Genomic DNA, 13,829 nt, shown 5'->3' on the forward strand with positions numbered 1-13,829 from the left:
TGTGGTTTTTATTCACCTCCCCCACCAGAATGGAACATCCAGGAGGGCAGTCCAATTTGTTCTTCATATATTCAACATTCAGAAAAATGTCTGTTTAGTAAATACATGTACATCTTTTGACTGACTGGATGAATAAATAAATTTAAAACCTCTCGAGAATACGGGAGATTTTGGAGGCAAGCCTGTGCCACAGAAAACAGAAGGAAAAAAAGGTGAGATGTGAGCACTACCAAGAAAATTTTTTGTATTTTACACATCTACTTAGGGCCAATTTCATGTGTCCTCATGCAATTGGCAAAAAAAAAAAAAAGGCAAACACACACACACACACAAAAAAAAACTCTGACTATTCAGAAATAAAAAATTACAGTATAAATAAAATTAATACATTCACAGAATGTTAATTTGATATACTATTGTCTTTTAAATATACGACAATGAGAAACTTAGCAAAAATAATGCCCTATTAAAAAGGAAAATGTTACTTTAGTGAACTTCTTTAATAAAGCTGGGAAAGTGATAAAAAGAAAAGATGTATCCAACACACACAATCAAGATAGAATTAAAAGAAAACCGAAGTTTTAATTTATTTTTAGATTTGAAAACTTTGTTCTTTTAAAATTGCTGATGTGATGTCTCAGTCAACTTTCATACAATCATAAAGATTTAAAATTAGAAATGATGCATATACAAATGTACACCTCACAATCCTAATTTATAAAAGGAGAAATTGAGACCTTTTGGTTAAACGCCTTACTGAAGGTATAATAATGTTAGCTTGACTACAAAGCTGGGCCTGGAACCCAAGTCACCTGGTCTCTAACATAGCCTTCCCAGGGACTATTGCCAAGTCAGTGACTAAGTCTCAGGCACACAGACTAAGAGTGAGGCCGCTTTTGAGAAATACGGACTCTGTGACAGAGGACTGAAACTCAAGGATTCCGAAATGCACCGATGCAACCTTCCTTCCTTTCCTGTTTTCACGCACAGTGGTCAAACCGGCACCACCTTCTGAAGGCTCTTGCACCCTTCTTTGGCGCCCTCCCCACTTTCCCTCACAGATGTTCCCCTCAGTATTACTGCAGCACATCTAACCCTATCTTGGAATTTGCTTCTAACTCATCCCCTGTAAGCTAAAATCTCAGGGCTCCTTTATATTTTTAATATTATTACAAAGGGCTTATTTTTATGATTGTTTAACTTTTCTCTGAATATATTTATCCGTTTTCAACATCACTCATTATCAGAGAAATGCAAATCAAAACCACAATGAGGTACCATTATACGCCAGTCAGGATGGCTGCTATCCAAAAGTCTACAAGCAATAAATGCTGGAGAGGGTGTGGAGAAAAGGGAACCCTCTTACACTGTTGGTGGGAATGCAAACTAGTACAGCCACTATGGAGAACAGTGTGGAGATTCCTTAAAAAACTGGAAATAGAACTGCCATATGACCCAGCAATCCCACTCCTGGGCATACACACCAAGGAAACCAGATCTGAAAGAGACACGTGCACCCCAATGTTCATCGCAGCACTGTTTATAATAGCCAGGACATGGAAGCAACCCAGATACCCATCAGCAGACGAAGGGATGAGGAAGCTGTGGTACATATACACCTTTTCTATAAATATTTTAAAATGGAACAAATGCAAATGTTTTTCCTAATATCATTTTGTTGCTGGAAAACCATGGGCAGAAAAATCTGAATTACCAATCTTTTTTCAAGACTCTGTAAAAGTATGAATTCAAATAAAAGCACGGATTATTGGTTTGCTACAATTTTAGAAATTAGTATTTTAATACAAAGATACTCTCCTTATAATTATTTTAAAAAAAAAAACAATCAGGAGGTAAACGAAAGACTGCTGAACAATATAACCATCTGATCAAGACACATCAAACTACAAATCAACTCCTGTTTCATTGTTTCATCACTAGCCTAACAAAACTTAGCTGAAGAGATGAGGAGCTGGTGTTACTACTAACATCTTCTTGTGCTTTTCTAAATCAAAGAACTTTGTTAACACTAGAACTCAAATACTTCCTAACCCAAGTTAAGAAAAATACACTAATTTTTTTGCCAATACAACTCAGATGACCAGCTCAAATTACTTCATGAATTCCCTATTCAAATAAATCAAATAAAGTAGTCTAAGTTAAAAGCAAGCCATTTTGGTAAATATTTTTAAATATTTATTTATTTATATGGCTGCACCAGGTCTTAATTGTAGCATGTGGTATCTAGTTCCCTGGCCAGGGGTCAGACCTGGGCCCTCTGCATTAGGAACACAGTCTTAGCCACTGGACCAAACAGGGACGTTCCTTTGCACATTGTTTTGAATGATATTGAAAAGCAAGCCTATTGGTGAAAACTTACACACTTAGTATCATTAGAAACTAATTATACTATAAACAGAGAAAAATAAATGACATGCATTCTTATTATATATAAGGTCATAAAATCAAGGACTAAATTAAAAACAGAATTCAAAAATCTTAAATTTAGACAAAACCTTGGCAAATAAATTGAGATAATCATTTTCATTTCTTTAATTCAAATCATCACCTCAAAATTAAAAAACCAAGACTAGTTCCTTGCAACAGAAAAACATCAGGTTAAAACAATAAACTTGACCAGATGTGATATGACTTTGGCATATCAAATGTAAAACAAAATGTTTTGAGAAAAATACTCTTAAAAATGTATATCCTAACTTGTTTGTCTCCAAAGACATATAATAGTAAAAATCTTCAATTTACTGTATGTATTCAATTTACTTTTCACTTAAATGCAAAGACAAGCAGAAAGTGTGATTGGTCAAGACTGATGCAAATAAAATTTATACAAAATGTCAATAGATAATTACAAGTTAGGGTAGTATACTAAGCAACTTTTATCACATGGAATCTTTCAAACAAAATTTTAATAAAAACAACTGAGTTACCATTAATTTAGTCATAGTGGGTCTTGGTCCTCCAATAAACGAAGGATCATTTTGCTCCTCTGCACAGGGGGTCTCATCTAAGTTTGGGGGCTGTTGACTTGAGGTGGTCTCTAATTCTGGTAATCTCAGAAACTGGATCCCACACTGAGAAGCTGCCGTTTGCACTCTTGGCACTTCCTGAATCCTCTGGTACCAGGCAGCCAGCAGTGGAAATTCTACCAGCTTTCCAGAAAGCTTCCTGCAGATAATTACCTAGGCAGAAAAAGGACAAAACATATTATTATATATAATTTTTGTTTGTTATAAGAGCTGATTGAAGTGACCTTACGTACCACAAGATTCACACATTTTAAGGGTACAGTTCACAGAATGAGTTTTAGTAAATTTATACAGTTGTGCAACTACCACCATAACCTACTACTGGAACGCCCAATGTCACACAGGGACGTTTCCTGTGACTGCTGGCAGTCTGCTGGCAGCAGTCTCTGCCCCCCAGCCAGCTGCAGGCAATCCCTGATCTGCTTCTCATGTGTGTAATTCTGCCTTTTCTAGAATTTCATGAAAATGGAATCACAAGATGTGGTTCTTTTCATTTAGCAGTATGATGCTGAGATTCATCCATGTAGTTGCATTTATCAGCAGCTTGTTGCTTTTTATAATGATGCAGCATTTAAAGACTTATTTATTCAAATTAAAAACATTTGAAACCATTACCCCTGATATAAATTAACGTTTATTTTGCCTTGGTCAGATGCTTTCTCCCTAGCACCACCACCAAACTTCAATTTCTTTAAAAATTAGAATGTTCTTCTTCTTTGTAAGACACTGAATGCTGTTTCCATAGAAACAGTTATAATGTTACAAACAGATTATGACTTATAATTATGAACAGAAAAAGTAAAAAGGTCAAATCACAGAAAATCTCTATAGATATATCTAGTTATAATCAGTGCCAAAACAGAAGCCAGAAAGGCTGAAAATTAATGAAAAATTTCACACATATATATGATTTATTTTAACTAGACTTTAAGGTTAAATAAGAATTGACTATAAGAACAGGGTTTATGTCTAATGCTCTTTGTATACTACAAGTGCTTAAACCACTGCCTTGCAAAAAATACTCTTGATTGAACAGATGATCAAGGAACCACTTATTGTCTTCAAAGAATAATCCCATAAATTAGTGTCTTTCAAACTGCTGCTCATGACCCATTAAGAGATTTTAAAATCAATATATCTGGTTTAAAAAAAAATGAAATAAGATAGAAAATATCAGGGTAAATAGCATGTCATAAGGCAGATTATTTTGCATTTGTTTGTATAATATAAAGATGTATACTCGTACGCTCAATCATCTTGTAAAATGCATCATTTACTATGAAAAGTAAAAAAGTTTGAAAAATACTGTCTAAATGGTACTCTGGGAGTAAAAAATTTCTCTCAACAAAATACTTAGTTGCCTGAAAACAGATTATGAGCTAAGGGAATTGAGCTTTAAGCCATGATAAATTAATCAAATAAGAAATGTTCTCATTTCCTCACTTTCTGTTACTTCCCTTGGTAGTGATTTATTCTTATTTGTTAGATGCATATGACATCTTTCCCTCCTTTTGAAATAAATTGTAATTAAGCAACAATAATTCATGTTTAAAAAAACTGAGGACTTTTACTCTACATGACAGGTCATTCCAGTTAATCAACATGCCAGGCTGCTCTGCTTTTATCCAGACAGCTCAGGAGGTACTGCACTACATTTGTTAATTACACTTGAGAAAATGTATTTAAGGAAGAGGCTAATGAAAAATGTGTGAAACAAAAATTAAATTTGTCCCTAAGAAATGACTTTTTAAAAATGTTACCTGGTTGATAAGATCAAAATCATTATAAATTTTAATCAAGTTACTTAAGGACAAGAAAATTAAGAGAATTTATTTTTAAAATAATGGTTTAAAAAAAAAAAACTGCTATGAAGACCACAAAATGAAATCCTAGTGGCTTTATGAAAGAGTTAGTTGCTCAGTCATATCCAACTCTCTGCAGTTCCATGGACTGCAGCCCACCAAGCTCCTCTATCCATGGAATTATCTAGGCAAGAATACTGGACTGGGTAGCCATTCCCTTCTTCAGGGAATCTTCCCAACCCAGGGATTGAACCTGGGTCTCCTATACTGAAGGCAGACTCTTTACCAACTGAGCCACCAGGAGTGGCTTTGCAGTTAATTACAATAAGGGGCAGAAAAAACTTGTGTGAATAAAAAGAGAAGATATTATACCTATCCAAAAGATCTCCTCTGTATTACTTTCCATTGCTTATTAGAGTATGTTGTAATTCTTTCATGTCATTTCCTTAGTCATGTCTACTCTCAAAAGCATGTCATAACTAACAAATGTTTAGGTGAGCAGCATAAGCAGTGTAAAAAATAGTAAACTAAGTGGAAATAAAATCCCAGTTTAGTGTTTTTCTAACAGTCTAGAACTGGTGAGTTAAAACTTAAAATTCTTAAGGACTTAAGACATAGGATAGGATATAAAAATATAAATTAACCAGAGCATTCATGATTTTTGCAATATGTCAGCCAATAGCGAGATTCCCATTTTATTCTCAATTTTATGCCAATGAGAACAATGAAAGAGGTATTTAACATAGGCATTTTTGCTGAAAAATCAATTTATACAATGTTTTTACTTTTGTAGCAAATGTCATACTTCTAAAAAACTAAATTCAAAGCATTAGAAGTTAAAATGTAGTATGTTAAATCATAAATATGCAGGTTACAAAAATATTTCATAAAGTGGCAATTTGTTTATCTTCCAGGACTAGAACAATCTTTTAAACAGTTTGATCAAAGTGTACCTGTTTAGTAGTAGTAACTTAAAAATAACTATAAAATTTATTGGTATCTGAATATTATCTGGTATCAGCAAGATTTTACCTTAGTATAGATATTCATTGTCATTTCTCCCATCTACTTGTTCTTCTAAATACTAAAAGATTCTAGCAATTAAATCAAAGGGAAGGGGGAATCATAAGTAGTATGCATTTTAATTTATTCTTTTAAAATCCATTCCTGAAACTTTCCAGAGGAGAGGATTTTATCAAGCACCTTCCAGGAAGCAGTGTTGGGCTATCAGGAGTTACCTTTGCCAGCTAATGTCCTATGAAGAGAAAAGTAGCTTGGAGTTGAGGTTTAGATGTAACACTGCAGCCTCTCCTAGCTATTTATTTGCATATTTGGCTTTATTTTGTTTAGCAAAATTGGGTATTTTCCCTTGCTTGCTTGCTCAGTTGTGTCCAACTCTTTGCTGTCCCATGGGTTGTAGCCCACTACGTTCCTCTGTCCATGGAATTTTCCAGGCAAGAATACTGGAGTGGGTTGCCATTCTCCTCTCCAGGGAATCTTCTCAGCCCGGGAATCAAACTCCAGTCTTCTGTATTGTAGTCAGATTCCTTACTGTCTGAGCTACCAGGAAGCCATCACTTTGTTTAGCAAAACTGGTTATTTTCCCTAACTCTTCTAATTTTGACCTCTGGTATACCAAACCTTGAATTAGCAAAATTGACTGCTCTTTCATATTCTTGATCTTATTTCTATGGCTAAATATTTTGGCCCTAGATGCAGCTCTCTGTTTCTGATCCAAACCTAGTAACTTGACCTTCATTCCTCATCATGAACTTGATCCTGATTCTGATCATTTGGACTGCTACTTCATCACCTCAATGTGAGTTACTACAAGTATAAAGGCTTGGCATCATCGCCACCATCTGAACTAAAACGGCTGCTTCATAACCTAAGATGACTTATAAGAGGAAAATAAATATAACAAAAATAACATCAAAGCTTTGGCAAAGAGAGATTAATTCCTGAAAGAAAATGTGATGATCCAGGAAAAATACAAACAAAGGAAAATATTTAGAGAATTAGTTTACATATAAATGTCAGAAGAATTTAATCACAGAATACATGTAATAGAAAAGGCTGAGTGTACAAGTTTTCCACTATTTTAAACTGAGACAGAGTTCCTTAGTTGTATTAGGTAGATTTAGTCAGCAGTGGTCAGGCTGATGTCCAACCTGATTGAAGGGGGAAAAAAATCCTCTCAATTAGGAACACCTTCACCTCAGTTGATCCTAATCAGGTAAACAGTATTAAATGAAGCTAAAATCAAATGTAAAAGATGGATGTCTGGATAATGATCTAAAAATCATTTTTATGCAGGTGAATCCAATTTTTTTATGTCTTGTTGCATTTGAAAGCAAATACTCAAGTCTTCTCTATCAACTTGTTTTATTTCCTTTGTAGTACTCACCATCATTTAAATGTGTATTATTTATTTGTCTACTTGTTAATTTCTATCTTCCCTATTCTTCTATTTCTACTAGAATATTCACTCCATAAGGGCTGGGACTCTTTCTCTCTTGTTCATCACTGTATTCCTAGAGTATACAACAGAGTATGACACATATAGTAGGCTTTCAAATAAATTTCTCAAATGAATGAATTAATGGTTGTGCCACTTAAGATTCAATTTTTAAGAACTAAGGAACAAAGAGTTATCCAAGAAGACCAAGAAGCCATGAATATCAACAGTATTTCAAAATATGTACCAAATGACTGGTTTAATGACTAAAGTTGGTAATAATGATGACAAGAGAATTTGGAAATCATTTGACTAGGCAAAAAAAAAATCTATGTTTTTCTCCCCATCCAGCTCCAGCTCCATGGACAGTAGGAATACACGTGACATTTACAATACTAATCAACATCTATGCAATTCCTAAATCTCTTGTTTTCACATCCTTTAATTCTGAAGTTATTTTGGTTTCTAATCTTGTTTTGCTCCCATTTTAAAGAAAAGAGAAATGTTCTTTAAGAAAACACCAACTCATTGATGCCACCTAACTTATTAGTGAAGCACTGGTCTCCAAATACATAGATGTTCAAATACACAGATATTCATTAGAAATATTTTCTCAGTTGTCAGTAAACATACATGAAGTATTGGTGATATATAATAAACCAAACCTGATTATCCGATTCCTCAAGGGTGAAATGCTTCAAAGTGGGAAAAATGCAGTTCTGGAAAACCAATAGGAAAGCTACAAAGAGCTCTAGCTTTCCATTCACTTGATACTGTTTCTACCTTGTCCTTTGTCCCTCCCACAGACAGGAGAGAGAAAAAAAAAATTTCAGAGCTAGTGGTAAAGAACCTGCCTGCCGATGCAGAAGACTTAAGAGATGTAGGTTCAATCCCTGGTTTGGGAAGATTCCCTGGAGGAGGGCATGGCAACTGCAGTATTCTTGCCTGGAGAATCCCAAGGACAGAAGAACCAGGAGGGCTACAATCCATGGGGTTGCAAACAGTTGGACACAATTGAAGAGACTTAGCATGCATATATATATAATGAACTAAAAATGGAGACTTTCCATTTATAATCTCCCACAACATTGAATAGGACTGACAGTTCTGTTACATAACAAAGAGATGTGGGTTAAATATTTCTGATTTAATAACATCTGACATAATGAAATTAGTTGTTTCCCAGGTGGCACTAGTGGTAAAGAATTTGAAGTGACTTGTTTAGTTGCTAAGTCACATTTGACTCTGCGACTCCATGAACTGGAGCCCGCCAGGCTCTTCAATCCATGAGATGTCCCAGGTAAGAATACTGGAGTGGGTTGCCATTTCCTTCTCCAGGGCATCTTCCCGACCCAGGAATCAAACCCACATTTCTGGCATTGCAGGGAATTCTTTATCACTTGAGCCACCTAGGAAGCAAGCCATTTGAAGTGACTACTTAATTATAAAATATAGTTGACCAGGGATTTCAGTATTTTAATACTGGAACCTCTAGTATCAGAAGGTAATCACAAGAGCAATTTAAGCTTAATAATCATGTACTGTGTACTGTGCTTACTCGGTCAGTTGTATCCGACTCTTTCCGACCCCGTGGACTGTAGCCCGCCAGGCTTCTCTGTCCGTGGGATTCTCCAGGCAGGAATACTGGAGTGGGCTGCCATGCCCTCCTCCAGGGGATCTTCCCAACCCAGGGATCCAACCCAGGTCTCCTGCACTGCAGGTGGATTCTCTACCATCTGAGCCACCAGGGAAATCTAAGGACACTGGAGTGGGTAGCCTGTCCCTTCTCCAGGGGATCTTCTCCAACCAGGAGTGGAACCGGGGTCTCCTGCACTGCAGGAGGATTCTTTCTTTACCAGCTGAGCCACCAGGAAAGTCCCTAATAATCATAACAAATGCTAATATTTTAGCAACTCAAAACTAAAAGTCATTCTAATTACTAATATTTATTGACAGCAACTATGTCTAAGCATTGTTCCTACTTTACACAAATTGTCTTTTGTTCCTCACACTCATCCAAACAGATGAGCATCGCTGTTTTACAGATAAGGAAATGCAGACAGATATTAATAACTTGCCCAGAAGCATAATAAGAAATGGAATAGGAATTCAAACCTGGGAAGCTTTATAGACTGAAACCTACATCAGGGTATCGACTCCTGATAAACCTTACCAAAAAATGATGGATACAGGGCAACAGCACAATATCTGCCAACGTGAAGTACAGGCCTTCTGCGAACACGTGGTCCAGAGGAGGCAGGTCAGAGGCTTTTGCTTTTCTGACGTGAGAAGGCTCTCTGTTGGCAGAAGCGGGCTCCTTGTGTATTGTGAGCTTCGAGAAGGCGAGTCTCAGTTCCAGGCTTGCAGATGAGGAGTCCCCCTCTTCAGATGCTTCCTGCCTATGATCCTTGCTCTGCGTTCTTTCCTTGGCAAGGGAAGGTCCAACCCCAGCAGCCTTCTGTTGCTTTAGCTTCTGACGCCGGAGTTTGTCATCATTATGCACTCTAACGGGTTCACTAAGCTTTTTCTCAAGCTCTAGTATTGCAGCAGGAATAGTTGGGGGTTGATCAAAAGCTTCTTTGAGAAAATTCTCAACAGCTAAAGGGATGGTAAGTTCACATAGCCTGGTCCATTGACTAACCTACAAAACAAAACAAGAAATGAAAGGATTCTTTACTTTCAACCAAACTTGAAGAAAAATAACTTCATACTGGAAAACAAGGCTGGTTTAGAGAATATAAGTCTTAAGCCAAACCATTCCTGGGCTAGACTTTATGCTCTATCAAGAGACATTACCACAGTGCTTCAGAAGTGATAACATTCAACAATGTAGGCTTAGCACTGCTGTATCTGGAAATATATGCTATTCTCTTATATCCTCTTACTCAGTAAATCCTCACGTCCCAAAGTCTCTAAAGTGCACTCTCCCTAAAAAAGCTGGGTTACTAAAACACTGCTACTTGAGCTTCTTTAATCCTCAACATAATTAAAATAAAAGGTTAAAAAAAATCTTTTCCTAAAAATAATGTCTCATAAATAAATCTTATAAATAAATAAATCTCATAAATTAAATCTTTACTTATTTTCTAATATGCACTGAAATATTAGTACACATGAAAGGCTACTTTAACTCTGTTATTAGTTACTGAAGTTTTTTTTAAGTAAATTAAACTTTATTTTCCAACAGAGAATTAAATAAATATTCAAGTGAATGTGTTATCACTTATGGACTTCCCTTGTGGCTCAGAAGACAAAGAATCTGCCTGCAACGATTACTTACAGCTTTAAATAACAGAAAAGAGACATTCTACTTACTTCAGCACAAGCTTTCAAGCAAGTCTTCTTAAAACCCAGAAGTTCCAAAATTTCCTTCTTTGAGGGGTCTGCTTCATATGACTTCTGGATTATGTGTCTCAGAACGACAGCAAGTCCTGCTCTACAGAAATTGTCTGGTCTTTCTACTACTGCAGGTAAACGGCAACCCTGGACTATTGGTGGAAGCTCTTGCCTTGAAATAATCTGTATTTCAACACCCTCAGATGGTACATTTTTAGGTAGTGAAATACTTGTGCTTTCTCCAGGGAGGACTAAGTAAACTTTAAAGACTGTGCAGTCACAGTATGATAACAAAAATAAAGTTACAGACGTATGAAGAGGAAAGATGCACCCTTCTTTTTGGTGAGAAAAGTCCAAGTACAGATATTCTTCTGTAAGGCTTTTCTTAATGCCTTTCATTTTCTTCTTTCATTGGGTTACCTGAAGCATAAATTGAAGTGGTTTTAGGTCTCAGGATATAGTAATCGCAAAGTTAAAATAAAAGATGAACACTTTAAAACTTTTTCTAGAAATCAGCAAGGATTTGTGATAGATATGATTCTACAAAAATTTGTTCTTGGCCTGAATAAACGGCTTCCAAAAGAATGAGGCCCATGTTGTGCAATTAACTAGTCTTAAGGGGTCTCTAGGACTTCCCAAGTGGTGTCAGTGGTAAAGAACCCACCTGACAATGCAGGAGACATAAAAGTTGCGGGTTCAATCCCTGGGTCGGGAAGATCCCTGGAGAAGGAAATGGCAACCCACTCCAATGTTCTTGCCTGGGAAATCCCAGGACAGAGGAGCCTGATGGGCTAGAGTCCATGCGGTTGCACAGAGCTGAACACGACTGAAGTGACTCAGCATGCATGCACGCGAGGGGATTTTATATACAGCTCCTTTAAAATGAGCATACCTCAGATGCTTTGCAATATAGCCCTCCCAGTCAAGTACCTGCCGGTCTCTACAGTGAGAACAAGAGATGAACAGGATGGGACGCAAGAAATAATCAAGAATACCTAGCATTTATCACTATTGCAACATACTATATATCTATTCTTGTCTTCCTCCAATAGCATGTTCCATGAGACCACAATTTCATTTTATTCACTGCTATATCTAAACAAGGTCTGATATTATATATATATATGTATATATATATACACACACACATATGTATAATCAAAAAGCACTGAGGGAATGCATACATGAATAGACATGTTCATTATTTTAAAGATGCAAACATACACAATCTTGTGGTCAAATTATTGATGGGTGTTTTCAAGTCATAATCCTTAAGACTTTTGTCAATTATGACTTTTTGTTTGATTTCTACATTTCCTGGGTCTAGAATTACCCATGTTCTAGTCCATAAATCAAAATTCCCAAACTGACACTAGATGGCACCCTTTAAAAGCATTTGCCATATACTAACTGGTACATTAAAGAAAAAATATTTTAAATTAAAAATATTATTTTAAAAGCCTTTAAAAAGCATACATGCAATTCTTTAAGTATATTTGAAATATTAGTGTACCCTGAATTTTAGGGTATTAAAATCAACTAAATCTTCTTTATATTGTAAATTCCTTAGTTTTTTTTTTTTTAATTAAAAGCAAAACAATCAAGTACTTATTAATCTTGGTCCTCAACTTATTTAATTCAAGAGCTAATAATTCATTACAACAAAGAGATATAGTTAGTAAAGATATACACAGTAACATTACTGTCTCAGAAAACTTCTTGGTAATGCAAATAATCACTAGTGTTTATATTTCTTTTATTAAAATGTAACAGATCTGCACCATGGCTTGTTACTTATTTAAAAGATTATCTGGGAGAAAATTATTTCTTGCAATTTAAAAGCAACAACTCTTTAACTGAAAGAAACTATTTTCTTCCGGAGCTAACTTGATTACCTTTTGGAGTTTTTCTTTTCTCTTCATCTAGAGCTGATGTTAAAAGAAAGTATTAAAGGGCATTTGTTTAAATCTCACAGGCAAAAGAAACCAATCTTTTATAGAAAACTGGTAGTCTCTTTGGAGACAGTAGGTTGCTATTTCTATACCTAAACTATATAGATATAGTTTGCCCCTCTATATCTTTTGCTGATTAATTTACCAATCCTCTTAACTCCTTCTGTTGACACTATAAAGATCACTTCTTTTAAATAGCAAATTACAGTTTTATTGTGCATATATATCACATATGTCATGTCCTACCTTCCTTTTTAAAAATTTTTTTAAACTTTTTGTTTTGTTTTGGGGAACAGCTGAACAACAGAGTTGTGACGGTCTCAGGTGAACAGTGAAGGGACTCAGCCATACTACAAAGAAGATCCCTAAGTGCTTTCCTAAGAAGCAGATTTAAAAGAAAACATAATCAATTTCCTCATGGAACTAGTAGAAACTAGTCCTGATAACACTTAAAAAAGACATAAAAAACGGAAGACTGTAAACATCATGCTATTTTACAGCTTTTGATTCAGGATATGCTGAAATATTAAAAAATTAGAGTACATATATATTTGCCACTTCCTGAGGCCGTCAACTTCCAGATGTTCAAGCTGGTTTTAGAAGAGGCAGAGGAACCAGAGGTCAAATCGCCAATGTCCGCTGGATCACTGAAAAATCAAGAGTTCCAGAAAAACATCTATTTCTGTTAAGTTCCAAGCACTAGGTATGTAACAGTGACTAAAACAAGTCCCTGCTTGCATGGAGTTTACAGCCTAGTGAGATTAAAAAATCCAATCCAGACGAAGGATTGGCAAGAAAGTATTGCAGATAGGAACATTGTATAAGTCCCCAGTCTTGAAAGAGGTGTTTCTGTTTTGTACTGCCTTTCCCTTTTTGATGTTTTAGGGCTTGGGGGCAGGGCGAGGCAGTGGGGATGACTCTGAGTTTCTTTTTTGTCGCTTTTTTTAAGGGACTTTAGAAATGTTGAGAACTGTGTAGAAGCAGAGAAAAGATCATTATACTTTGATCTCTAGTAATTCTATGGTCATTATATTGTGGTACTTTGCCAAATAGCAAAATAATAGGCAAAAAAGATAGGAAGAGAGCATAGCAATCAACTACAGTATTCCTGCTTAGAGAATCCCATGGACAGAGGAGCCGGACAGGCTACAGTCCATAGGGTCACATAGAGTTGGCCACCCCTGAATCAAAATGCTCCAAGCCAGGCTTCAGCAATACGTGAACCGTGACCTTC

At 35.9% G+C, this 13,829-nt stretch overlaps 1 protein-coding gene across 5 annotated transcripts in view; it reads right to left on the bottom strand.

The window, feature by feature from the left end:
• GSTCD (glutathione S-transferase C-terminal domain containing) overlaps nucleotides 1-13,829 on the bottom strand; it is a 140,614-nt gene that overhangs the window by 116,910 nt on the left and 9,875 nt on the right. For 4 of the 5 annotated variants that reach the window (XR_011482528.1, XM_020901210.2, XM_020901208.2 and 1 more), the window contains exons 2-4: nucleotides 10,623-11,063; nucleotides 9,481-9,948; nucleotides 2,949-3,200 (exon numbers count right to left, since the gene is read on the bottom strand). Coding sequence is in view for 4 of the 5 variants with exons in the window: in XM_020901210.2 (XP_020756869.2) it covers nucleotides 2,949-3,200; nucleotides 9,481-9,948; nucleotides 10,623-11,042 (1,140 nt within the window). In the remaining variant the exon portion in view is untranslated. The remainder of the gene's footprint in view (nucleotides 1-2,948; nucleotides 3,201-9,480; nucleotides 9,949-10,622; nucleotides 11,064-13,829) is intronic. The other variant, XM_070452256.1, reaches the window with a different exon arrangement.

The sequence above is a fragment of the Odocoileus virginianus genome, chromosome 21, assembly GCF_023699985.2.
Source record: "Odocoileus virginianus isolate 20LAN1187 ecotype Illinois chromosome 21, Ovbor_1.2, whole genome shotgun sequence".
In the NCBI taxonomy this organism is placed as follows: domain Eukaryota; kingdom Metazoa; phylum Chordata; class Mammalia; order Artiodactyla; family Cervidae; genus Odocoileus; species Odocoileus virginianus.